Here is a 27,977-nt window from a genome sequence, read left to right on the forward strand (position 1 = left end):
AGTTGGAGAAGGCTTCTTGATGGAGGCAACGGAGCTGGACAGATGGGAAGGGAGGAGGACATACCGTGAGAGACACAAGGACAGGAAGAAGCACCATAGCAGGGTGGGTCTGGACTTTTGGAACTGGACTGGATTTAAATCTTAGCTCTATCACTTACTGGTATGTGATCTTAGAAAAGTTACTGAACCTCTCTGTACCTTAATTTCCTCATCTGCAAAATGATAAGACAGCCTCCCTCTTAGTCTTATTGCAAGGATTGAGTGAATGACTGTTGAAGCACCTAGCACGGTGACTGGTACGTGGTGAGTGCCATGTGAGTGATGGAGAGGTGGTAAAGCACAGGGAGGGAGGGGAACAACACCAGCTATTCAGAGGATGGGGTGGGAAGCCTGTTTAAGAACAGAAATTGGCCTGGGGCTGCACTGTCTGAGCAGGCAAAGTCTTGAAAGATGAGCTGAGAGTGGGAATACTGGGTGGGCAGTTGTCCTCTGGGAAAGTGCTGCCATCCCCCAGTAGCCACGAGGTGCTTTGGAGAGCCTGGCCCTGCCTCTTCCTCCAGAGGCATCCCCAGCAGTGCTTCCTGCTCTCCAGCCTCCCAGGCTGTGACTCAGGTCAGGTCACATTTAGCCAGGGCACCTGGACTGTAGGCTAGGCTGCAGCCTGGTCTTGCTTCCCCAGAATTGATCATCACTGCCGGAGGGGAGAATGTACCCCCTGTGCCTATTGAGGAGGCTGTGAAAATGGAGCTGCCCATCATCAGCAATGCCATGCTGATCGGGGACCAGAGGAAGTTCCTGTCCATGCTGCTCACCTTGAAGGTATGTGTGGGGTGGACACTGCTCTGGAGGAGCAGCTGGTAGGTGCTCTGAGGGTTGGGCCTAGCAGAATCTGCATTCAGCCCAGGAGATGTTTGGATCTCAAGGCTTTGTTCTGGAATCACTGCAGTCAGTGCCACTGGCACTCCAGGAGCAGTTATACACAGGTAAATACCTCTGTCCCCAACAGGCCACTGAGAAGATCCTTTCCAGGTTACCAGTGTATTTCATTGTGCAAAGTGCTGCTGCCCACCTGTATTCCTTGCAGCAAGGATTCGGGCTCCCAGGGCTACAGACAGGCAGGAGGATAGCCCTGTTTCACAGATGACTTCATTGAGGTCTCTCTCAGATCACTGTCCCTTCCACCACACCACAGGGCCCAACCTGGTAACATCCAGCTCATTATAGACCCATATCTCTGAAATAGCTCACAGTGGTCCACACCTCTGCTTTCAGCAATAAGACCTCCCAGACCATGGGTTGTGTCCTGTAGAGCAAGGCTTGGTTTTCATCTGTCCTCTGGCTTTTCAGTGCACCCTGGACCCAGACACCTCTGACCCGACTGATAATCTGACTGAACAAGCTGTGGAGTTCTGCCAGAGGGTGGGCAGCAGAGCCAGCACCGTGTCTGAAATCGTGGGGAAGAAGGACGAAGCTGTGTATCAGGCCATTGAAGAGGGGATCCAGAGGGTCAATGCCAATGCAGCAGCCCGGCCCTACCACATCCAAAAGTGGGCCATTCTCGAGAGGGACTTTTCCATTTCAGGAGGAGAGTTGGGTAGGTTTTTCTTTTCGTTATTCCAGGGGCTGTGTGGGAACACAGTGGCTATGGCAGTGCTGGGAAGTAGATGTGGGCAGTGGGTCTCAGACAAGGCTTTGGATGACACCATCTCTCTCCTGTGGGAGAACAGTGATTGCTCAGTGCACGGACTTGTGGTTTTATAGAATCTGTAGAATATCCAATAGGCCCTGTGTCTATGGGTTCCTCAACCTGTGAACTCAACAGACCACAAATGAAAAATTTCGGGGAAAAAAAATTATGTCTGTACTGAACATGTACAGTAAGTACATGCTTTCTTTCCTGTCATTATTCCATAAACAATACAGTGTAACAACTGTTTACACTGTATCTGGTATTTTAAGTAATCTAGAGATGATTTAAAATATATAAGATGTGCATAGGTTATATGCAAATAGTACATCATTTTATATAAGGACCTAAAAACATTTTCAGACTTAGGTATTCAAAGGGGCTCCTGGAAACAATCCCCCATGGATACAAAGGCATGTATTCATTTGAAAGAGACAATTGCAATAAATTGAGGACCTGGAATGGGTAAGGTGCATGCGGTTTACACCACTTTATTAGGCACTGGAAAATGTAGTCTTTTCCAACCTATTCCTGGAAGTGACATCACATCACTTCCTGTTTTTCATTGGTCACACACACCTGGGTTCCCTGGAACACCGCAAGGGGTGTGATGCAGAGGGGGGCCCACTGTCTTGGAGGTGGGATATTCAGCTGGTCCTCAATACCTGTCTGGCTTCCTGAGTTAGGGGACTCACTAAGTCTGCATCTTTGACATACACCTCAGTTATCAGAGCCTGGCTCTCATGCATTTCTTCCAATTTCTATTTTAGGTCCCACCATGAAATTAAAACGGCTCATAGTTCTGGAGAAGTACAAAGATATTATCGATTCCTTTTACCAAGAGCAAAAAAAGTAATCAGGAGTCATCCCTGTGGTTTCTACTGAATAGATGGCAGACTTTTCCAGCATTCTCCTGAGCTCTAGATTCTCTTCAATCTGGGCCTGGGAACTGTCAAAATCTATTATCTCAAGGTCAGGGTATGGCACTTTCATCTACAAATCTGAGAAGCCTCATGTGTGGATAGTTTAAATCCTGCTTAAGAATTGTTTCATGTTCAGGTGACAAGTGAGATTGGTTCTCCTTCCAAAACTAAAGGGCTAATTTTTGGCCTTAGTTCCAGGCAGATTTAACAAGCTCACGTAACAAGTCAACCAGTGACAGGCTATTGGGGAAGAAGAATGAGGGGAAGACAGCTTGTGTTACTAGTGTGGGCTGCAAGGAAAACAAAAAGTCATAGTTCACCTAATGATCTGACTTATTCTGGAATCTTCTTGAACATTGCCAATTCCATTATCCATTACCAGGCACTCCTCTACCATGCACACACCGACTTGACGCTTAATAAAACTGCTGCTGTATTTAATGTGTAATTTGAATATTAAACTTTTAACGTAACTGTCAACAAATACCTGATTTTTTTTTTTGGGGGGGTCAATTGAGCAGGCTGGACACAATAGTATTTAACCCACAGGACTATGTGCAACAGGCATGAGTGACCATTAGTGCACCATTAGTGCCCTGGAATAAACAAAGGTGCAGGGATAGGGTCAAGTGGAACCGCCAATTCTAGTGTTAGCCTGTAGCCACCAGGCCACCCCTTCCATTCTTAGCAACAAGCTGAGCCAAAATGCCCTAAGGCGCCTGACCAGGAAACAGGCAGAGAAGGCATACATCTCAATTGGTTTTGGAATTCTTTATTACTGTGAACCCAAGAGCCACTGATTATTAGCACATTCCAATAAAACAGAGGAAGCGGCAGCTTAAAACAAAGTAAAATATACATAAGATTATAAGTCTGGTTACAAGCTTAAAAACTGACCCAGACAGGGATATTTGTTGTTAAGAAATACCCTTATGACCTGGGTACATTATGCAAAGCCATGGGTTTGCAAATTTACACAAGAGCCAAGGGAGGACATGAGTTGCATTTGGTATGGGGCCAAAGGGTAACTATTCATGCTGTAGCAGAAGAGAGGGGGCTGGGGAAAGAAGATGCCTGAAGGTCATAAGTGGATAAGCCCAGGACCCATTATGGCATGATTCTGTCAATCAGTTCGAGCTGTCAGCTCCTGTCTCTGCAATGGCATCTTTTACTGGTGCTGTTGTGGCAGAGGGCAGTGATTTGGTACTTAGAGGGAGGTGAAGGGGAAGCCACTGAAATGCAAAATCAAGAGCCAACATCCCAAGTTCCTTAACTGCAGCCAAAAAAGTGATCAGGCCATGAAGCAGTGTCACCTGGGCAGTACCAGTTGGAGTGCAGTCTGTTTCAAGACAGTGACATGCAAGAGTAAGTGTGCACAATGGTTAGCTCTTTGGCCTGCACTCAGGGCGTCAGTACAGGGGCTCATAGGCTGTGACAATTCATGATACATATGATATGTCCAGTGAAAAAGAATTACTTTGCTTCACTAAGAGCTCTTGCAAAGAATATTAAATTTTAAGATTAACAAAATAATTGAATACACAATGCAGTTTTGGATTTGAACCCAATATATTATATATCTTATTAACAAAATTACATTGCTCATTATATATTTCTTGGATCTGAAATTTTTATTCATATTAATTCATGTAAAGGACAAATCTGTTATTTTCCATACCATCAAGGAATATATCATTTCACTATTTTTGATATGAACTTTCCCAAGAAGTTTCTCTTATGCCCATTTAGTTTTATGTCATCTTGTGCTATTATGCCAATATCCCAGTTTATTTTCATATACCAAAGAAAATAGGACTTTTGTTTAAAAAGTTAGATGTTTTCTCTTATTAATCTGTATCATAATATTTACAGTTGAGGAAAAATTATTTTAACTGAAGTGTAAAATGGTTAACAATGGCAAATGATACAGTGCACGTACAGTTTACAAAAAAGGTTTATCAGATAGACATTTAATAAATAAAAGAAATACTTGGAAAAAGTCCTTTGAAAACAGGCCTAGGGACATCACACCTGCATCCTTTGCACAGACTTTCCTAAGAAAAGGTCAGATCTAAAATGTACTCTGTCAAGGAACAAGCAAACCAAATGCACATATAATAGCAGGTATTCTAGAGAGAGGTTTAGTCCCTTGGGAGTGACTGCAGCTAGTGCCATCTGTAGAGGCATTAATTTAAATCTTTTACCCGGCGACAGATTTCTTCTGTGAAGTCTGAGCATTTTGCATTGCCTCCCAAATCTTTAGTTAAACTCTGAGGAAAGAAAAAGGCAAAAGTAAAAACATTTCCACATACTACACTAAAGCAAAGATTTTTTATTTAAAGCCCTCAGTGAGATGCCAACTGAGCAAGGAACTTGCCTGCTATAACTTGCTTAGTTCCTCATTTCAAAGTCATTCCATCACATGCCATCCACCTACCAGAAAGGCCTGGGAAAACCCAACTAGCTAGCATACCCAAAAACACTAAAAAAATGAGATGCTCCTGCTACAAAGGGAGTAACCAAGAAAATCTTCCAAAATTTTCCCTTTGTTCTTACATTAGACCCTAAGAAAAATAGTGCTTGATCATGGATATTTAAATGAAAACAAATCTAAACAAGTGGTTTCATGAAAAGTCCTTGGGGAATTTTTAAAGTTGAAAAAATTTTAGACAGGTTCTGATCTATTTTTGGAGGCTGAGAAACAAATACCAAGGAAATACTTAAATGACTAACATTTCACTCTTTGCAAGAAAAATCCCTCATACAACCAATCTGTTTTCTAACAACTCACTCTCTTTACTATAAACAGACTTTGATATGTTTAATTATCTTGCATCTGCATTCTACACAATTAAGAAGGTCTATTGTGTAAGTTAAGCATTTCTTTGCTGGGTTCTAGAACATAATTCTTCAAATATAGCTTCAGAAAAAAGACAACACCCCTAAAGTTACTGTCAGCTTATTAAAAACAAGCTTCAAGTTGAGAATGTGCTCCAGTGGTAGAGCATTTACCCAGCATGCAAGAGGCCAGAGGCTCTGGGTTCAAACCCCAGCACTTCAAAAAAACAACAACAACAAAAGCTTGCGTTTCTTATATTTTGACTAAAATGTAATCTCAAATTATAAGATTTTCTTTCTTTCCTTGTTTCTTATTAATGGGGTCAGCTTTGACAACATTATGCTAAGAAGAAAAGGAGCTGGCCAAGATCACACAGTTAACAACAGGATACCTGGGCTGGCTCCCATTGCTCTTTCCATTGCACACTATCCATCAATGCTCCTTAACCCTGTTCAGATAAAGTGTTCAGATCCTCACCTCAGAAAATGCACGTGTGTGCGCACATTTCAGGGAGCCCACAGTTAGAATACCTGTTTAATGTCAAATCTTCTGGTTCTCTTAAGAACTATTATGTGTACCCTTCGTGCAGATAATGCACATGGAAGAAATGCATTTTACCTAGCACAAGTAGGTCACATTACAGATACCTTTCCATCCTTAATTGTAGCAAAACACGCAGCCTCAATTCTTGCAGCGTGGTCAAAAAGTCCCATGTGACGTAACATCATCACGGCACTGAGCAGCAGGGCTGTGGGATTGGCCATGTCCTTGCCTGCAATGTCTGGGGCAGTCCCATGAACCTACACATCAAGAAAAGTAACATTAGCAAGAGAGAGACAAGAACAAGAAGCCCTTGGCTAAAGATGAGCTCAGTGGTAGAACATGTGCTTCGCAGGCAGAAGCTCCAGGACTTGATCCTCAGCATGAGTAATAAAACAAAAACAAAAACAAAAAAAACAAGCTGCCTACTTCTGAGGAAGCTGGGGTCTCAATCATCTTTCCTCATCAAGAACAACAAAAAAAATTATTGAAAACTACCATGTGCAATTCATCTGACACAGATCTTAGAAATAGGACTTGGGGTTGGCTCAGTGGTACAGCACTTGCCTAGTATATGCTGGGCCCCAGGTTCAATCCCCAATACCAATAATAAAAATTAAAGAATAAAAGGAGCTGGAGGGATGTAGCTTAGTAGTAGAGGGCTTGCTCAGCGCATGCATGAGGCACTGGGTTCCATCTCTAAGTACTGAGGGAGAGAGGGAGGGAGGGAGGAAGGGGAAGAAGGAGAGGAAGGAGAGGAAGGAAAGGAAGGAAAGGAAGAAAGGAAGAAAAGAAAAGCCTTGGAGAAACAGAGCTACTTTTTAATTTAATTTCAAAAAATATGGACCAACAATCTCTTTCCAGTCAATTTTTGGTAAAGTATTGTAAGTGAGGAAGGATATATAAAGATATATCTAGAGAGAAATGATCAAAAACAAGGCTATATAAAAAACAATATACAGGGGCTGGGGCTGTAGCTCAGTGGTTGAGCACTTGTCTACCATGTGTGAGGCACTGGGTTCGATCCTTAGCACCACATTAAAAAAAAAAAAATACACAAAGTGTCATTTTTTTTTTACATTGGCAAAACTCCCAAGTTAAAGCCCATGCATACAGATAACCCCTCCCGAATTCTCATGCCAATCCAACCCCAACTCTGCTTATGTGTGAGGGTTCTTACCGACTCAAAGATGGCGACTCCGTTGGCTCCAATGTTGCCACTTGGGGTCACACCAAGACCTCCAATCAATCCCGCACACAGGTCACTAGGGGCAGAAAAACATTTCAAAGGCTATTTTAAAAAGAAACATCTCACCTCTAGCATTGAAATTTTAGTTTATAAATACTATTCACCACTAAAAGAACCAGGATTCCTTGGAGCAATGGCTGATTCCAGGCTAAGATTAGAAAAAGGCAGATAATCCTGGAGCAGCTTATTATGCCAGGAAGCAAAATGAGGCCCAAAGAAGGGCTGAGTTCAAAGGACCCAGGAGCCATGGGGAAGGGAGCTTCCCTGGCCAAGTGGGAACAATCTGAGTATCAATTAGTGATGGCAGTCATGGACATGCCACTCAAGAAAACAGAAAACCACGAGTCCACACTGATATAAATAAGTAAACAAGTAATAAACGAGAAGGAAAGTTTATCTTTATATTAAAATGCCAACTAACAAACGTAGAAAGATGGGTTTAGAAAGTCACCATTTGGCCAACGTCATATTTTTTTTAGTTGTAGATGGACACGTACCTTTCTTTGTTTATTTTATGTGGTGCTGAGACTTGAACCCAGTGCCTCACACATGCTAGGCAAGCACTCTGCCACTGAGCTATACTCCCAGCCCCAACATCATATTTGTGTACAAGTGTGTGTGCGCGCGTGTGTCTGTGTGTGTGTGCACGCGCTTGCATGCACACGCGTGCAAGAGAGAGAGAAATAGAGAGGGGAAGAAGAAAAAGGAGGAGAAAGGGAGGAAGTAAAAAGGGAGGGAAAGAGAGAGAAAGAGGAAAAGATTAAGTAAGGTAAAATGTTAACATCTGGGGGATCTAGGTGCTGACTATAAGGGAATTCTTTGTACTATTCATGTAACTTTACTAGAAGTCTGAAATTATGTCAAAAGGTAGTTAGATGGTTCACCTCATGGCAGATGAACAATCACGCCCTCCTCACCATGAGGTTCTGCCTTGACACAGGCCCAGAAACAATAGCTCCAAGAGACCATGGACTGAAATATCTGAAACTGTAAGCCAAAATAAACCTTTCCTCACTTGATTTATCTCAGGTATTTTGTCACAGCAACAGAAAGATAACATAAATATTTATAAATTATAGGTAATAAAAAATAAAAAAAAGGGGGGAGACTTACCTAAGGATATCTCCGTATAAATTTGGCATAACAAGAACATCAAATTGGGATGGGTCTTGTACCATCTACAAGGAATACAATTGTGCGTTTAGCAATCAAAAATTGCACACCATGCACACTGTTCAAAGAAAGGAAAGTATAAATACATAAATATAAATATATACTTACATTCAAACATACTGTATCAAGGTACATCTCATTAAATTTAATGTCTTTACAGTTTTCTGCAACTTCCCTGCATTTCTGCAGAAAAAGCCCATCTGACATTCGCCTGTATTTAATTAAATAAAAACTGCTGAAAAACAAAGGCTTGCAGAAAGAAAAGGATCAAATCAAAGAAGTAAATTATATGCAAGAAATTTAAGTTCCAAAAGCTAAGATGTCTGATTTCATTATGGCAAAATGGTTTCTTAAGCAGTTTATAAAATGCAAGTTCAAAATGTTTTGGGATCCCTTTGAAAGCATAAAAGAATAAAAATGTAAAACAGTTTGATCATGATAGAGAAGATTAGATCTTTATAATATTAACCCAGCAAGATCTAAGAAATAACCATTAATATTATTAACTTGTATGTATGTGTGTGTATAGCTTCAGATTGAATCCAAGGCCTTAGGCATGCAAGGCAAGGACTCTACCAATGAGCTACATTCCCAGATCCCATTAATTAATTTAAATTATTTTAAAGGTTAATCTAATTTCATTATTTAAATGGTTTTACTATTTTATAAGTTCATACTTTTCTTTATTAGGAAGTGTTTATATATTCAGAGATGGCCTTTAATAGCCTGGGCATGAGGATAATTTGAACTATTTAGAGGAACATATCAGACAGCATTAGCACTGACTATTTTAAGGCCCTAAGCATGAGGCCATTTCTAAAACATCCCCACTATTTTACTTCTAAAGCATAAATAACATGGCCTCTGCTAACTGGACACAGCATCTGAGGACCCCAAATCTTCTCCACCTTTCTCTTCGGGTAACCCCTAGTCTCTTCTTAACTTCCAGGACCTCAATTCGGTCCCTTGCTTTTTGCTCCTGTCATATACCCAGTGAGGCCCAGCAAATAGCAGATTAACAGAAGAGAAATGCTGCACCCTCTGATTGGTACAAGGTTCTTTTTCAGAGATACTAGATGGAGGAGCAAGGTGGAGAGAAGGGATGGTTGGTCACTGTTCTCCCCTCTATAAAGCAAGATGGAGCACTGGCCCCTACAGGAACTCACATGATGTTGGCTTTGTGCACAGCTGTGACATTGCTCCGGTGATTGTTCCGGGCATACTCAAAGGCAAATTCAGCAATGCGCTTGCTCGCCTCCTCAGTGATAAGCTTGATGCTTTGCACAACTCCATCAACAATCTGAAAGAAGAAAAAGCCCTGCACACTGGAAAGGATGTGGCAACAACTCATTGGCTAGCCACATGTAAACCACATCACTGTGGCATGCTTGCATGGGGTCGGCCAGCATGGCCACATAACACAGATAGTATGTCAATGGAGTTAACATTAAACCAGGCCCTGAGGTAGGTATCAGCCCCAACTGTACAGAGAAGCAAAACTGAAGTACAGAGGTAGTCACCTGCCCAAAAGCATACCTAAGAAATGGGGACTGCCCAGATGCCCAGGCCTGTACCCTAAGCCACACCAAGCTCTGTTCCTCCTGGCTTCCATTTGAGTAGAGTCAACCAGAGCCCCAGCAACAAGACAAACACACACAACTCCTCACATGGTAAAGCTGAGCTGTCTTTGGGAGACATTTTCAACTAGAATTTGAACAACTGTCCCAAGTACACAGAAAGCAACTTAAGAACAGAAAAGTATCTGAAGTGAACATACCACATGCTCAATTCCACTGTACTCTCCTTCTGTGTTCTCTCGAATGGTGACAATATTTACATCAGTGTAAGGAGTTTTATACCCTTCGATTGAGACACATGGTCGGACGTTGGCATAAAGGTCAAATGTTTTGCGCAGCAATAAATTCATAGATGGGTGACCGGCTGCTATTGGGGTCTTTAAAGGGCCTGTAATAAAGAATACCCAGATGACAACAGAATACATTCTAGTCTTACTATCCCACTAGAAGCCCCCCTATAAACTGTGTTCTGCCTCAAACTTTACCCACTCCCTCAGATCCAAGTAAGGAGAAACATATCCTTCCAGGAGTTTTCTGGAACATGAACTGCATTTCTCATCTTCAGAACATCCTGAGGACAAGCACTATAACAGCTGTTGAACATTATCCAAACCTCAGTCACTGAACAAGGGTCATTCAAAAATGAAGGGTGAAAAACAATTCCAAGATAAGAAATTTGCCCAAGCTTCTCAGTCAGTAAGTGGCAAAATGAGATTCATATGTGGATCTGTCTATGGATTTACAGCCTGTGCCAAATTTCTATGTCACATGCTAGTAATTTTGAATCATGACCTTAAATGTGTATTAAAATAAAAATGTAGAAATTAGCCACAAGACAAATCTAGTTGAAGATAAACACATACTGTCCATTGGTATTGGCTAGTAATACTTCAATGTTTTTTCTGGAGTTTGAAAAGAATGTCTCAAAAAACAAAGTATCTTACTCCGAGGGTTGACTTTACAAAAGGATTGCTTTACTTTAATTGATGCCAGGTCTTATTTAGCTTATGTGCAGGAACTTTTGAAAATGTGACACCTGGAGCAGAAATCAATAATAACCATCATTTCCACTTCAGTGCTACCTTTCAATCCCATCTTGTTCTTGTCCATTGACTCTTTGGCTTCCGGAGGTATCATCCACTTTCCTCCAGGTCCTTGAATGGCAGTGACATTCCGCTCCTCCCACTGAATAGGTGCCTAGATGCCACACCAGAGCACAGTGAACTGGAAAGACTCAATGAGACTGACATTCACAATACAATGATAAACTTCTATAACATACGGTCTGATAAATAGACTTGGAATTTGGGGCACAACTGGTAAAAACACATACAATAAGGTTCAAATAGTTACTGGCACGAGAACAGAGGTGTCATTCTCTAGCGTGCCCACAGGGAGTCTCCACATTACTCTGGCCCAGTCAGTGTTCCCAGTTGCCATCTGCTCACTTATTTTCTTTATAAGGAGTCTTAAGGTGGCTATAATTAAAATATCCTATGGAGTGGAGAATTGTGGTTCACAGAAACACTTTATAGTACTGATACATGGATGAACTTTGAAAGTACTACAATAAGTGTAAGAAGTCAATCATAAAAGATCATATTTTTTTTTCAATATTTTCAGTTTACAGGTGATGCTGAGAATCAAACCTAGGGCCTCACTCATACTAGGTAAGCACTCTAACCACTGAGCTACAACCCCAGCTCCAAAGACCACGTTATAGAAGTTTATTTATATGAAATGTCCAGAAAAGGCATCTATAGAAATAGAAAGTAGGGCTGGGGTTGTAGCCCAGTGATAGAGCACTTGCCTAGCACAGGTGAGGCACTGGGATTCTCAGCACCATGTAAAAACAAGTAAAATAAAGGTTAAGTTCTTAAAAAAAAGAAAGTAGGATGAGTGGTTGCCTAGGGCAAGGGAGGGGAAAGGATCAGGGATCAAGGTATAAAAATTTGCTCTTGGGTAATAGTTTTCTTTTTGGCTGATCAAATCTTTCAAGCTGGGAACTGTGGTGAAGAAGGACTGTAATCCCAGGAGTCCGAAGCAGGAAGATCTCAAGTTCGAGACCAGTCTCAGCAACATAGTGAGACCCTATCTCAAAAAATTAAAAAATTAAGGGTTAAGGATATGTCTCAGTGGTAAAGTGCCCCTGGGTTAAGTCCTCAGTACCAAAAATACATAAGAAAAATAAAAATTTTCCAAAATTAGGACTGGGAGTGTAGCTCAGTAGTAGGGCATTTTCCTGGCATGTGCAAGGCCCTGAGTTCAATCTCCAGTACCCCCCATGCATACAAAGTTTCAAAATTCTGTAGATGGTTTCACAACTCTGTGAATATACCTAAAACTATCAAACTGAATTGTATATGTTTAATGATAGAAAAGTATGGAGAATAATATCTCAATAAAACTGTTTTTAAAAAATCAGAAATGTTATATAACATAAAGGCACCAACTTAAAGTATAAACCAAGGTCCCCTTTCTTTCTACCCACATCCTTGTGTGTATGTACACACATATTCAACAACCAACACATTGAGAATGTCCTAGGGACAAAAGTACAGAATAAGACAAGGTCTTTGTTCATACAGAGCTTAAGAGCGAGTTGAGCAATCATATTGCAGTTTGCTTGGGGAATCTGTCACTTTATAAGCATTGCGTCCTCTATTAGAATTTGTTTTTGCTTTTTTCCAAATATTTTTTAATTGTTGATGGATCTTTTACTTTATTTATTTATTTGTATGTGGTGCTGAGAATTGAAACCAATGCCTCATATATGCTAGGTAAGTGCTCCATCACTGAGCCACAACCTCAGACCTATAGAAGTTTTTTTTTTTTTAAATTGGTTGTTCAAAACATTACAAAGCTCTTGACATATCATATTTCATATATTTGATTCAAGTGGGTTATGAACTCCCATTTTTATAGAAGTTTTTTTATAGAAGTTTCTATAGAAGTTTTAATTAGAAACTAACATAGGAAAAAAAATGTTTGTATAATTTATGTGGATTTCATTGCTCAGCTTATAACTATTAGTATTATAATAGGCACTTATTTAATTTTACACATTATTTCACCTAGCATTTTTAAGGAATAATAATAAATAATAATAAAGCATCAAGTTTCCTAAACCCCCAAAAGTATTTTAAAATATTTACCTAAATCTACGGCTGGGCTACCAGAAGTAGTAATACTCCATCCCAGTCTTTTTTTTTTTTTTTTTATTGATTTTATTTTCTTAAGTACACAACAGCGGAATGCATTACAATTCTTACTACACATATAGAGCACAACCCATCACAGTCTTAATGAAAATACCACATTAGAATTTTTTAAAAAATACTCTTTCAGGAGGTTGGAGGAGAGATGCATAGTTCAGTGATAGAGTATGTGCTTAGCATGTGCATGAGGGCCTGAGTTCAATTCCCAGCACCAGAAAAAGAAAAGATTTTTAAAAAGTTTTCTATTTAACTAAACATCAATTATATTCTCTATTTTGACATGAAGGTATACCAAGATAGACAGGTTACTTGGCAGAGCTTAAGGACCTTAATCCAGGCAGGGTTCAAAGTTCCACAAATACAGCAGTACTACTTTCAATAACTTAATATATAGCAGATTTTAAACTACCAACAATGACAGTAACAAGAGCCTCCATATTAGGTTCTCTGCCTGGCCTGCTGTGGCTGGGCCTCGATCACCTGTACCTATGATGGCCAGAGCCCTGGGGTTTTTGAACACCTATACTATGACCAGCAGAATGTGGTGGAAATCAACAGATTGAGAATGCTTCAGGTACTGACCACTACTGCCTGGAGTTGCTGTAGAAATGAGATTATGAAAGTTACTTATGTTTCTGGCTGCTTCCTACAAAATTCCAGCTCTGCTTTTGCACTGAGAGTTTCCAATGCAGAACTGGCTCAGGCTAGCTGAGGACTCAAGTGTCTGAGAAAACAACTGGACTACTATGAATGCAGTGTTAGAAAAAAGAAAAAAAAAAACTGTGAAAAATATATACTGTAATAATCCACCATATCAGCCTGTGGCCACAGAGCTATGAAAGGCTGTCAGAGACATAATCTAACTGATGGCTTAAGAAAATCACTGATGAAAGAGAAAAAAATATGGATGATGTAGCATATCATAAAATCCAGAAACTTGAAAGTTACGCTAAAAACACTTAGACTCTCTTCCTTATTTAAGAAATATTGGGTATAAGGCATCTTCATGCAAGCCAGGCACAGCAGCACATGTCTGTAATCCCAGTGACCTGGAAGGTTGAGGAAGCTGGATTGTAAATTCAAGACCAGCCTCAGCAATTTAGCAAAAGCCCTAAGCAACTCAGTGAGGCCCGGTCTCAAAATAAAAAATAAAAATGGTTAGGGATGTAGCTCAGTGTAAAATGCCCCTAGGTTCAATCCCTAGTAAGGGGAAAAAATGTTTCTCTGGAGGACTATTTGAAAAAAACTCAACAAGTGGAATTTGATATACTGCACCTCTCTTACAACAGAAAAACACATTAATTCCACTGTCTATGTATATTTAGTCACAAAGGAAAAGACTGGAATAATTTCATGGCACTGTTTCTAATTTACTTTTAGTTCATTCGTTTTATGAAAGTATACAAGTTAGGGGTCTTGTTTAGAAACAATAAGAACTGTTTGCTTAAAGATAAAAAGAATTATTGGGAGTAGCTCACAGAACAAATTCAAAGCTGCTATGGGACTAAGTGGCAAGACACTGCTGAGATTCTGCCACACACACTGCCATTGGCACCACCAGCTCAGATAGTATCTGTTGTGTCAGAGGACAGGAGGGAGCCATCCTCCAGTCAGAGCACAGGGAGAAAGAACTTCAAGCAGTACAGGCTCAAGTTAGCACTAAGATTTACACACTGATCATCTAAAACATAGATGTTTGGTACAGCTAGAAAACACATTTATTCAGGGATCATGAAGGATGAGATTATTGAGTTGAGGGCTTTACATTCCTAATATTTAATCTTTATAACCTTGTGTGAAAATTTATTCATAATGATAAAACAATTTATTTAAGGTGAGGCAGCTGCTGGTAAGAGCTGAAGCCCTAATTTGATTTTAGGTCTGACGGGTCTGGAAGTTTTTACTCTATTTCTAAGCCCACTGCTTCAGTCTGTCATTAAGTATTATCATGATCATGAACAAAACTATATTGGCAAAATTTATATTAGTGTAAATATATTAACAATATTGTATTGAATATCCATTAAAGGGATATATATTTTTAAAACCTAGTAAACACTAAGCTTCTCAGTGATAAGCACTGTGAAATATATCAAAAATAAAATGGTAGGTAACAAATAATGCTGAAACATGCATTATTAAACTGAAAATCCATGGAGACTAACAGACCTTACCAACTCTATGGAACTGTATGCAATTCATCCAAAGAGTTCATAGAAACTCTTCCACAAATTGCTATTATATAGATTTTTTTTTAAAGCCAACTTACTTTGGCAGCATCAAAAATCTTCATAACTGCAGCTGAAATTTCTGGGCCAATTCCATCTCCTGGAATTAAAGTTACTGTCTGAACCTGAATACAAGAAATCATTAAAGGAAAATAGTAAGAATTGATTTTTGAAGAGTTAAAAAAAACATCAGTGACAGAAATCCACTTTATAGGGGTGCTTCAGAAAGATTCAAATGCTGCTAAGAAAATAGACAAACCTTCCCCAGGACAATCAAAGTGGAGATAGGAATCAATAGACAAGATATTCCACAATTCTATTCTTTTTTTTTTTTTTTTTTTCAGGAAGCAGGACTTTATTCTGCAATATGAAGGAAACATGCTTTGCCCAGCTGCCCCAGACATAAATTGTAACCACTGAGGAACTGGGCAGCAATGCCCCTTGTGGACCCCTTGCAGGGTTCTAAAGATAAACCAGAGTCCAAAAATTCTTTCTTCCCTTAAACACACCCATATCATTACTTACAGAATTCACTTTTATACTGGTATCAAAAATTATACTAAAAATTTATCACTAAACTAACTTTATTATATATTTTTCCCTCTAAAATTTCTTTGCTAAATATCTTCACTGTCCCGGTGACTTCTGCTTCCTATTTACTTGGTGTATACTGTGTCCTTATCCTTCTTTAGGTTTTCTGCACATCTCTTGGCACCTCCAGTGACTCTCTGCTCAGATTTACTCTCCAGTCAAGGCTGCAAGCCCGCTTTTTGGACCTCAGACACCTTAAGTCTGAATTTGCGGTTGCTCCTTTTTCTTCCTGGTTCCTCATGGGGACTGCCATGCTTTTCTCCCTCACTTCCTCCTCTGCTGTGTGACACTGGGAAATCTGATTCCATCTTCCAGCAAATTCTCTTTTCCCTGACTGTTCTTTATCTGAGTTCAGAGGTTTTAAAAAGAACCCAAATGATGCTCTTTTAAATAAAACAAAAATAAATTAAACCACCAAGTAGACCTCCCAACTGATATTTCTTTTCAGACAAGCTCCCAGACTAATTAATTCTATAAAGCAAATATAGCAAAAACATTTCAACAATGTTCTCACACTAAAATTTAGAGAGTTCCTCATGAAGACAACTTTCCTGTCCATGTAATCCTGGAAAAGTTCCCTCTGCAACTTCTTCAGGCTTACAAAGCTCTTTCAGACACATTTCTAGAATATCAGAGCTCTGTTTGACACTCAGAAAAAAAAACAAAAAACAGGCCTTACATCAAGAGAGGGCCTTTCACTTTTCTTAGTTCCCCTAAAAACTGCCTTCTTAATGATAAGTATAATATAAATGATAAGCAATGTGATTTGTAACCAATAAAAATAAAACACGAGCAGACCTGCGAAGCCTGAATTAGACCTAGAACAACAGTAAGTTTACTTATGATGTAACATCAATGATTTGTCCAAAATTAGCCAGCATTTCAAATGTAGAAATAAAAATACGTAAGGGGGGAAAATCAGAAGATTTTAATGACCCTCTCTTTCCATTTGGGAACTATAATTTTATTATTTGGGAACTTCATTTCAACAGGCTCCAGTTGCTTGATCTATATGTTTTTTGAAAGAAGTTTCTCTCTTTTGCCTTCTAATGATCCCTCCTGGGCAGGTGGACTAATTCTCAATTTTTCTATACAGTTGAAGAAGTTTTTTAAAAAAATAAACATCTCCTCTTATTTCTCTTGAAAATAATCCCTTCCACCAAACTAATATTTTTAAAGAACAGACAACTGAAAATTAAATAACAACAGATAGCAATGATCATCTTTATCAGCTTTCAGAACATGTTTGAAATGCCAGCTTAGCCATCCTTCAGCTTGAAGTGCAAGCCTCATTCTGCATTTTTTGCATAAGCAGAGCCAAAAGAATCCTTTGGCTTCTTCCTGTTCTCCCAATGTCATCAGGCCATCAGAAAATTAGAATTTTCTTCCACAGCACAAAAGTAAATAAAGGGAAAAAATGTACTCTGGTCTTATAAATTCTTCATGGCATAAAATGTTATATGGGAGTATAGGAATTATGAAATTCAAATCAAATCAGATTCTATAAAAAGGGGATAAAATAAAAATGAGCAGGAAATCACTGACCCACAGTCTCAGAATGTTCCAAAAATGTGGTATCAGTTCTGAAAGCACAGAACTCTAATGCTAGGAATTCTAAAAGCAGCAGATTTAATGAGCAATAGATGATCCACTAAAATGATAGTCTATAAAGACTGTATAAGGAAAGTATAAGCCTACAGGGCTTATAAGTATTTGAGAAATTCCTAATTGGCAATCTACTGTTTTTAGGGAAGCTCACAAATTAAAAATGCAAAGCAGGTTTTGAAGCTTCTCAACAATTTTCTCTCAATTTGCACTAGTTTTAAGGAAAAAAAATTGTCTTACCAAAATGAGATTGTGAAATAAAGAAACAGGTTCAAGGGTAATTCTATTTTTATAACAAGGCTCCTTCAAGATATTAATGTGACAGGCTTACACAGCCAGCTGTAATATGATTCTTTTACATATGCAAGTGACCTAATAGGTTTGTGTATATGTTAGCCAATAATTTTAATATGCATTAAAAGCACGGCCAAATTTCCCTAGATTTAAATAAATGGAGATTAATGCTATATAATAGATGTATTAGAGCACCTTTCTTGAGAAACTTCTAAAAGGGAAAAATGAAAGACATAATTATACTCACACCACCAGCAAAACCTCTGGTCACCTGTTTTGGATTGTGGAATGCACCCAGCAGCCGAGAGACCTACATTAATATCAACAGAGAAATGTTATCCACAGAATTAAACAACATTTAGTGCTGCAAATTTGCAAATTTGGGCACTTCCCAGGAATATCTTTATCACATCTTAGCTCAATGTAGCTAACTTGTTCAGATTTGAAAGCCTAAATATTTCATGTTTTATCTGTGATCTGAGAATAAAACTATACTTTTTAAGCTCAAATACTGAAATTTTCTCTGATATGAATGGTTTTACATCAACATTCTTAACCTCCAGGTCAATTTAGGGGTAACATATTCTTTAAGAGAAGTACCAATAACTTTAGATCCAGGAAGGTCCTTATGAAATCCAAAGCACAACTCATTTATTTCACAGGTGGAATCATTGGGTCCAAAGGGTAGCAATATGCCTACAGTCACAGCGACTATCTGGCAAAATGGAAAACCAGAATCCAGTTCTTCTGCCTCATTGGCCAGTGTATCTCCAACCATACTTTACATTTACTCTTTTCCTACAAATATTAAGAAGTTACACTTTATGCCAGGTGTGGTAGTGTACACCTATAATCCCAGGGACTCAGGAGGCTGAGGCAGGAGAAATGCCAAGTTCAAGGTCAGCCTCAGCAATTTAATGAGGCCCTAAGCAACTTAGTGAAATCCTGTCTCAAAAAATAAAGCTGTGTGCGGTGGCACATGGCTATAATCCCAGCAGCTTAGGAGGCTGAGGCAGGAGGATCACTAGTTCAAAGCCAGCCTCAGCAATTTAGTGAGGTCCTAAGCAACTCAGCAAGACTCTGTCTCCAAATAAAATAGAAAAAAGAAGGTCTAGGGATATGGCTCAGTGGTTAAACACCCCTTGGTTCAATCCCTGGTACCAAAAAATAAAAATAAATAAAAAGAGCTGGAAATAGGCTGGGGTTGTGGCTCAGTGGTACAGCACTTGCCTAGCATGTGTGAGGCACTGGGTGTGACTCTCAGCACCACATAAAAAATAAACAAATAAAATAATAAAGGCATTGTATTCATCTATAACTAAAAAAAAAAAAAAAAAAGAGGGCTGGTGATGTAACTCAGTGATTAAGTGCCCCAGCATTCAATTCACAGTACAGAAAAAAAAAAAGAAAGAAAGAAAATACACTGTATGATAAAATCTAAGAAAGTTTATTCCTAACCACTTGATGCCTGTGCCATGCAGAGTGAAGAGTTTAAATAACTTTATTTCTTCTGCTAATACAGATAATATGGTCCCTATTGTTAATTTGGGGGGACTAGAAAAAGATACAAAAAATGCCACCCAGTAATCCCACCACTCCAAAACATCACCACTGGCAATGTCCCCCAATCAACATTATCATACATCAAAAATATAAATTTTAAAAGATTAATTCAAACTTTAATAACTCAGTCTTTGAGGACTGGTAAAGTCACATTATAATAAAGGCATTAAAACTCATGAAAAATGCTAAATGTAACTTTTTTTCATGCTAAATACAAGAGCAAAGAGACATCTGCTACATCCTATCTTAGTCTTCCCTTATGGAGCTTGAACCTTTGTTGAAATATTGGCCCTACAAATGATGGGACAAAAACCAATATTCAAGAAAGTGTGTATGAATTGTATTCTATAATCCTATATGTACATAGTCATGTCTCTGGATTAAAAATAAAAGACAGGGCCAAGTTGAAAGAATGATCTATGCCAAGCTCTCAGCCAAATCATCATCCTAGAACATAGATGCATCTACCCAGCAGGTGGATTATTGGACAAGAGGCCAATTAAAAGCTATCCTGTAAAAGTTCTTCTCCCCACTCTCCACCTCACTACCTCATCCAGTAAAGAGGGAAAGACACACAAAATAGACTCACATCCTTGTGATACAAGACTTCAAAAACCTAACTTTAAATATAACCCCAAGGGTGCAAAGATTTTTTTTACGATTTGTTTGCTGTTAAATCTCCAGTACCTAGACCTTGCCTGCCTCATAGGAGGTGCCTAATAAACTTTTGTAAACACCGAGGCCAGCCTCAATCATATTTCTGTTTCTATCCCAGACTTTTTTTTTTAATTTTTTAAAATATTTTTTTAGTTGTCAATGGACCTTTATTTTACTTATTGATACATGGTGCTGAGAATCAAACCCAGTGCCTCACACATGCCAGGCAAACGCCCTGCCACAGTGCCACAGCCATAGCCTGTATCCCAGACTTAATACATGAAATCGTTTTTTTCCATGTTTGTCACCTTTCCTCCAAGCTTTTAAAGCAATACTCCATCAATAAAGACATTAGAAACAATTTTTTAAAAAATAAAGACATTAGGATGACCTAGAACCTTCAATAAGAGTTTTTAGGGTGGGGGAGGGGGGATAGTAGAGGATAGGAAAGGCAGCAGAATACAACAGACACCAGAATGGCAATATGTAAATCAATGGTTGTGCAACTGATGTGATTCTGCAATCTGTATATGGGGTAAAAATGGGAGTTCATATCCCACTTGAATCAAAGTGTGAAATATAATATATCAAGAACTATGTAATGTTTTGAACAACCTACAATAAAAATTAATTTTAAAAAAAAAAGGAGTTTTTAGGGCTGGGGTTATAGCTCAGTAGTAGAGCGCTTGCCTTACAAGCATGAGGCACTGGGTTCAATCCTCAGCACCACATAAAAATAAATAAATAAAAATAAAGATAGTGTCCAGCTACAACTAAAAAAAAATTTTAAAGAGTTTTTAGAGCCCTATCTCCTATTTTACACACACACACACACATCACATCACATTATGCATTTTGATAAAATCTGGAGAGAGAGATTCTCAGATGAGAAAACTGAGGCCAGGCTTGCAGAATCTTTACTGAATCCCTGAACTTCTTACTTCAGGCCCTGGACCATCTTAATCCCTGGCTTCTCACTTCCTTTTTTAACCTTAATACACCATCTTAAAAACATAATAGATACAATGTTGGATGGATGTAGGACAGGCTCAATAAGTGCTTGCTAATGGCAACTCAGACATTATAGTATTTCACAGTCATAAGTCTTTAGAACCCCTTTATTTTCTCTATGTGAAAAGCTTTTTTAAGATACAGATCCCCTTTTTCAAATAAATAAATTAAAACCCAGTAAAGGATCTGCTCTGAACCCAGCATCCAACTTGGCACTCCCACCATCCTAGGGTCAGCCTCTGAGGCACCAATCCCTAAAGGGAAAAACTGGCCCAGAGGTCAGATGACTCTGCCAAAGATCACACTGGGGGTCCATGTCAGAGAACTTCATCTTCTGACCCACAGCCTGACGCTTTCTAGACTCCAATATGAGTTTTTTCTTGCAGATCACACTAAAAGCAAAACAAATTCATCAACACATTCATTATCAACAGTGTTGCTTTAGTCCCTCATTCTGAGGGTTTAATATACCTACCAAAGATGAACTAGGTGTTAAGTGCAAGCCCAGTGATTGAGGGATTGTTTTAACAGTGAAACAGAGGTTATTTTACCTTTATAAGTAAATATAACAGCTACCATCCCAAGCAAATCCCAATCTGAGAAGAGTGACAAAGTCAATCTAGTTACTGAGCAAAAAACCCAGTTATTGATACCCACGAACCACTGTGTTCTTGATGACTACCAAGATAAATATTCTGATGGCTAAAAAAGCTTCACGTTTTTGTGTTCCTTCTGCATGTTCTAGGTGTTTTCACATTAATTATTTTATTTAAGTCTCCAACAACTTGGTGACACACGTACAGATATTTTGCAGATGTGCATATTAAGGCTCAGAGATGTTAAGTAATTTGCTTAGAGTCATGCAACCAAAGAATGGCACTGCCAGGATTTAAACCTAGGACTCCTAAATTCCAGTGTAGAAATATTATCACTAAATAACAGTGTATCCCTGAACCTATCTTTAAACTTAAAAAAAAAAAAGGAGAAAAATAGTAACAAGTTTTATAGAAAAATTTAGTTGCTTATGGTAGACTCCAAGGGGACCACCCATTAATAGCAACAGGAGACTAATAAGGCATGTTATTCCCTGTACTACACATAATTTACTATGTGACCTTGGCCACAGAGCAGACAGAATGGAAGTGAGAGGGCTGGAGAGGTAGCTCTATAGCACCTGCCTACCTTGGAGCATTTGCCTAGCACGCATGCGTTGCTGGGTTTGATACCCAGTACTGGGGAAAAAATTTTTTTAAAAAGGTTGAAAATGTGAACCAAGACACCGGGGTTCCTCTCCCAGCTCTGCCACCTACTTCCTGTGTGACCTTGAGCAAATCTGTTAGGTTCTTTCCTCTGAAAAACCAAGAAACTGCGAAGATAATCTGAAATCCTTTCCAGCTCTAGCAACTGAGCTTTCCAGATCGCAAGATTCCCACTAATAAACAGGTAAAAGGAAGACGCTGTGAGTCTCCCTCTCCCAGAGTTCAAATAGTAATGCCAAGATGTAAATGCCCTGTGCCCTTTAAAGGGGAAATAGACACAAGAGCACAGAGTCGGACTGGGAAGAACTCCAAGGAGGACAAAAGCTGGCATGAAAAACAGCCCCGGGATTCCCTCACCTGGGAAATCCCACTTCCCTACGCCTGCTCCTGCGGTTATCCTGCCGATAGCCAAGCAGACCCCAGAAAGGCCTAAGCCGTGCTCTGGGGCTGTGGGTACCATCCGCAGGGCCGCAGCCAGGACCGCGGAGCCCAGGCAGGGGCTCCGTGACCTTCCCGGGCTCGCGAGGCCAGGCGGTGGCCCTGGAGAAGATCGATGGTAATATCCGGAGCAGGGCCGGTACCCCCGCCTTGACCTTGACGTCGTCGTCGCCTGAGGCGCTGCTGTCCGGGTTCAGGGCTGTCCAGACCCTGGGTGCCGGCCACCAAGCGCCTCGCACCAGCGGCGAGAACAGACTCCCAAACTGTCTACGAGGACCGCGAGCCACCTGCCCATCGGGTCCCGTAAGCCGTCCTCACCCAGCACGCGGTTCGCCGGCCTGCCTGCTCTTGCTGCCAGCCTGCACATGCCGGCCTGCCAGCACTCACCTTGGAGATCCACGCGGACCCGGCCATCGCTTCAGCTTCTCTCACTGCAGCGACAGCGGTGGTAGTAGGGCGCGTGCGCGCCACCGGCCTCCGGAGCCCGCCCCGCGTGGCCCCGCCCCCTATGCCCCGCCCCACCTCCGGCCCGCCTCGGTATTTCTCCGCGCTCACTCCCTGCTGTTCCTATTGGCCGATCGCCGGGCTCGTCTCGCAGTGACGCACCGATCCAGGAACAGTTCTGCGACCCGGAAGCAGCGGTCTAGGATCTCCGGGAAGGCTCCACCCTTTTCATTCATTGATTCGCTGTTTCAGTAGGATGTTTGTTGTGCACGTACGAAGTGCCCGTTTTCTAGAGTTGGAGAGAGATCGCGCCTCTCACGCGCGGGAGTTTACAATCCCGTGAACCGAGAAATCATTTATTCATTCCACAAATCATAATTTTTATGTTTAACAGCTTTATTGAGGTATAATTTATATATCTTAAAATATGCCCTCTGGAGGTTGGAGCTGTGGCTCAGGTGGTAGAGCGCTCGCCCAGCATGCGCGAGGCGCTGGGTTCAAGCCTCTGCACCACATAACAATAAATAAAATAAAGGTTTAAAAAATGTACTCGCTGTAAGTGTACAGTTCAATGATTGTTTAGTAAATGTAAACAGTTGAACGGCCATCACCACAATCCAGTTTTTGACATGGGAATATTCCTAGTGCCCATTTGCAGTCAGTCCCTGCTTCCATTCTCCGTCCCAGGCAACGACTGATCGGTCCTTAGATTTTTACAGCTCTACAAATATTTCTAAGTGCCATCCAGATGTCAAGCACTGTTTTAATTACTGGAGCTCATATTTCCAGTGGGAAAGACAATCATCCATCAAGTATCTCACAAATGTGCAGTCAACTATGGCTTATGATTCAAACCAATCGTGGAAGGCAGGGAAGGCTTCTCTGAGGAAATATCTTCCCCCTCATCCTTTCCCTACCCCAGGACCCTTAGCTGGGTGCCAAGGGTAACTGCGACCAGGTCTCCTCCTCCCACCCTATCCTGGAAAGGGTTCTATCAGGAGAGGAACTATCCACCTAGAAAATTAATGAGTGCATTGGAGAAGTGATGCCAAATACTTTCTTTAGATAAAATAAATTGCAGCTTAATCTGCGACCTAGTCTGAAAACAGGGCTGTCATCAATCTCTTCCCCTCAAACCCTGTCCTGCACTGAGCCCTGCAGTGTTCTCTTACAGTCTTCTCCTTCCTCACTGCCCCGCTGTGCCTGACTATGTTTTGAACAGACTGTTACAACAGCCTCCTCACCAGCTACCTGCCCCTTCCAGTCCTTTCTCTCAGCCCTTTCCTTCAGGCACAGCTCTGACTAGGGTTTATCCTGCTTTTAAAAATCTCCTGACTCACTCTTGCTTTCTTCTGCCACTGCTGTCTTTTTTCATCCTATTTTCCACTACTCCTTCCAGCCCCAAAGCTCTGTAACACCAGCCAAGTAGGACTGCTGGCCAGCCCCCAGCCCCCAAATGCTGCCCGTGTTTCACTGATGCCATTCCCTCTGCCTATGTGCCCTTCTGCCCCATTCCCACCTGCTGAAATTCCAGCCACTTGTCAAGGCTCAGCTCAGCTGTTTGTTCCTTTGGGAAGCCCCCAAGAGCCATCCATGTGTCTTCTCTCCTACTCAGAGCTCCTATACTCAGCTCCTATTTGTCCTGAGAACCCTACTGAATTATTTCCTGCTGTGTACCATCAAGCCCAGAGAGCATCTCTTATATCTTTGTTTCTGGAACAGAGACTAGTACACCAAGTGCTTACTGCTCGGTGATTATAAAACAAACATTGAATAGCTTTATCCAATCTCCATTTAATCTTCACAACAACCATATGGTGAAACTGAGGCACAGATAGTAAATTATGATGCATGATGGCATTCACATTAGGAAACCTCCCAAGTACTGGAGCAATACTCTTGATTTTGAAACTTCCTCCAGGGACCTTTCAGCTCAACAAAGGTTTCCAAGCTGAGTCCTTATGGTGTACTCTGAGGGTTCAAAGAAATAACTAAGATCCAACCCTGCCCTCCAAGTCTAGTGAGGGAGAAATTTAGAAGTCTCAGATGGTGACAGGTGACAGGGGAGGGAGGATTTAAGATTCCTCAGCTGATAGCATCTGGCTCAGTCCTTAAAGAGGTAAATGTCAGTCAGCTGTGGTGGTACATACTTGTAATCCCAGCTCCTCAGGAGGCTGAGGCAGGAGGATTGCAAGTTCTAGGCCACGTAGGCAATTTGTGAGATCCTGTCTCATAAAAAGGGAGAGAGAAAGGGGATATAGAAGAGACTGGTGCCACAAAGCCTTACAGGCAGAAAAGTGTAGAACCCTGAGAACTTCAGTTTCTCAATACTGAAAGGGACTAATTCCCACAACCAAGTGCTCTGCCTGAGGGCAGCTGGAGGTTAGAACTGGGATCTGTTTTCGGTGCCGGCCCTAGGCTCCAGAAGTCAATCAGTCTTCCTCATACACATTCTCCAGTTCCTCCAAGATGCAGTCCACTCTTCTCTGAACGAGCCCTCTGCCCCCAATCCTTCACTGTGTAGTGCCCCAAGACATCATCAGTAAGATAAGTTTGTACCAGATTATGGGAAAACTTGGCCACTCAGGAGAAGGATCTAGAAGGTAGGCCCTTATCTGGTCTGTAACTACTACTACTCATTCTAGGTGTGCCATCAGATAAAAATTTTTTTTTCAATCAAGATGGCAATTTTTTAAATTAAAAAACCATCAAAATAGAATAAAATTATATAATGTTTCTTTTTTCATTTTCACAAAAGGCATCAAAATCATTTCAACAGAACTTGTTTGTTTTAAATATTTTTACTAAAAATATTGACAAAGGGTACATCCTTATCTTCATTTTAGGAAAAAATTCAAAAATAAGTAAGGGAGATATTAGGACCTAAGTAAATAAGTGGGCAAAGGACCTGAACAATCAATTCACAGCCAGAGACATACAAAGTAACTTAAAATGTGTTCAATCTTAACTGTAATCAAATGTGTATGAAATTTTTAAAAATAGGAATCTTTTAACCCCTTTACTGGGGCAAATTAAAATTTGTGGTGACATTACTACACTCTAAGTTTTTGGATGACCTTAAAATCTGCCACAATCTTTTTGGAAAACAGTTCAGCAATGTGTCTCAAGAGCCAATAAGTACTCTTACTCTTTTACCTAGTAAATCCATTTCTGAGAATTAATCTCTTGGGGAAAAAAACCCAGAAAGAAAAAAAAAATCAGCACAAGATATTCATTAGAGTATTATCTGTAATTTTGAAAATTAAATAAAAGTCTTAATGATTAACAAAGGAAATAGTTGTATAATTTAGGTCAAATGAATTGAATGGAACACACAGCCCTCAAAAGTGATTATTATGAAGACTCCTTGGCTTCTCAGTAAATGATTATGGTTTAATGTTTAGAAAAAGAGATTTTAAATTTATCTATGCTCTGTTATACCTTCTTTCTACTTGTGAGCAGGACTCTTCCCACAGTCTTCCTCCATTCAATAAAATCCAACTTCAATCTCCAACAGAATGCTCAGGTCAACAGCTTGAAGGTCAGCTCTATTTTCTTTTTCTTTTATTTCTCAGGGTCTCACTGAGTTGCTTAGCACCTAACTTTCTGCTGAGGCTAGTTTTGAACTTGAGATCCTCCTGCCTCAGCCTCCCAAGCCACTGGGATTAAAGGCAATCTGTCATCATACTACATCCCCAGCCTATTCTATTCTGTATTTTGACACAGCTCTCATTAAATTGCTCAGGCTGGCCTCAAACTTGCAATCCACCTGCCTCAGCCTCCTGCGTCAGTGGAATTATAGTTGTGTACCACTATGCTTGGATGTCAGCTCTGCTTTCAAAATGGAGCCAGATTGGGCATTTCTCCCTACCTCTATAGCTACCACTGTCACCTTGACCCAAGTCAGAGTCATTTCTTGCTTGAATTAATGCAGTAGATTCTAAACGGTTCCTGTTCTTTGAAACTTGCCCACTTATAGTCAGTCCATCCTCTGCCAGTAGGATCCTGTTAAGATGTAAGATAGAAGAGCTGGGAATATAGCTCAAAGGCAGAATGCTTTCCTAGCATGTATAAGCCCTGGGTTCATTCCCCAGTAACACACACACACACCTCCACACACACACACACACACACACGTACACACACACACAACCTGAGATACCCTCTTCTGCTCAAAACTGCCAATAGTATTTCATCTCTCTCCAAGTAAAAGCCAATGTCCTGCTGGGTCTGGTGGTGCACACTTGTAATCCCAGCAGCTTGGGAGGCTGAGGCAGGAAGGATCACAAGTTCAAAGCCAGCCTCAGCAACTAGCAAGTTGCTCTAAGCAACTTAGTGAAACCCTGTCTCAAAATTAAAAGTTAAAAAAGGGCTGGGGATGTGGCTCAGTAGTTAAGTAGCCCTGGGCTTTATCTCTAGGACCAAAAACAACAACAAAAAAACAATGTCCTGACAGTGATCCATACAGCCCTAAATGATTTGGTCCTGCTACCCATTCTCTGATTTTGCCTCCCATCACTGTCTCCTTTGAAGTATACCTGCCTCCTTGCTATTTTGTTTTTGGGTTTTTGTGTTTTTTTTTTGTACTGGAGATTGAACCTAGTGGTTTTCTACTACTGAGCTACATTTCCAGTCCTTTTTACTTTTTATTTTGAGGCAGGGTCTTACTGCTGGAACTGGC

The 27,977-nt window shown here is 40.4% G+C and overlaps 2 protein-coding genes across 3 annotated transcripts in view; one reads left to right on the forward strand and one right to left on the reverse strand.

Moving 5' to 3' along the window:
- The window catches only part of Acsbg1 (acyl-CoA synthetase bubblegum family member 1), a 54,783-nt gene extending 52,240 nt beyond the window's left edge, over positions 1-2,543 (forward strand). Inside the window, exons 12-14 of the mRNA XM_076848719.2 lie at positions 680-819; positions 1,348-1,594; positions 2,458-2,543. Of these exons, the coding sequence (XP_076704834.2) occupies positions 680-819; positions 1,348-1,594; positions 2,458-2,543 (473 nt within the window). The remainder of the gene's footprint in view (positions 1-679; positions 820-1,347; positions 1,595-2,457) is intronic.
- Positions 2,544-3,366: 823 nt separating this feature from the next.
- Idh3a (isocitrate dehydrogenase (NAD(+)) 3 catalytic subunit alpha) lies at positions 3,367-23,347 on the reverse strand. 2 transcript variants are annotated; one of them, XM_076851213.2, is made up of 11 exons: positions 23,240-23,347; positions 18,172-18,234; positions 15,476-15,559; positions 11,071-11,185; positions 10,189-10,376; positions 9,578-9,711; positions 8,520-8,622; positions 8,352-8,416; positions 7,170-7,254; positions 6,097-6,249; positions 3,367-4,880 (listed from the first exon to the last, which is right to left on the reverse strand). In XM_076851213.2, exons 1-11 carry the CDS (start codon positions 23,264-23,266, stop codon positions 4,797-4,799), a joined length of 1,101 nt encoding a protein of 366 aa, XP_076707328.1. In that variant the 5' UTR covers positions 23,267-23,347; the 3' UTR covers positions 3,367-4,796. The 2 variants fall into 2 exon arrangements, with proteins under 2 accessions (XP_076707328.1, XP_076707327.1); XM_076851212.2 differs by having other exon boundaries at positions 23,171-23,330.
- Between the last annotated feature and the right edge of the window lie 4,630 nt (positions 23,348-27,977).

Source organism: Callospermophilus lateralis, chromosome 3 (genome assembly GCF_048772815.1).
Source record: "Callospermophilus lateralis isolate mCalLat2 chromosome 3, mCalLat2.hap1, whole genome shotgun sequence".
NCBI lineage: Eukaryota > Metazoa > Chordata > Mammalia > Rodentia > Sciuridae > Callospermophilus > Callospermophilus lateralis.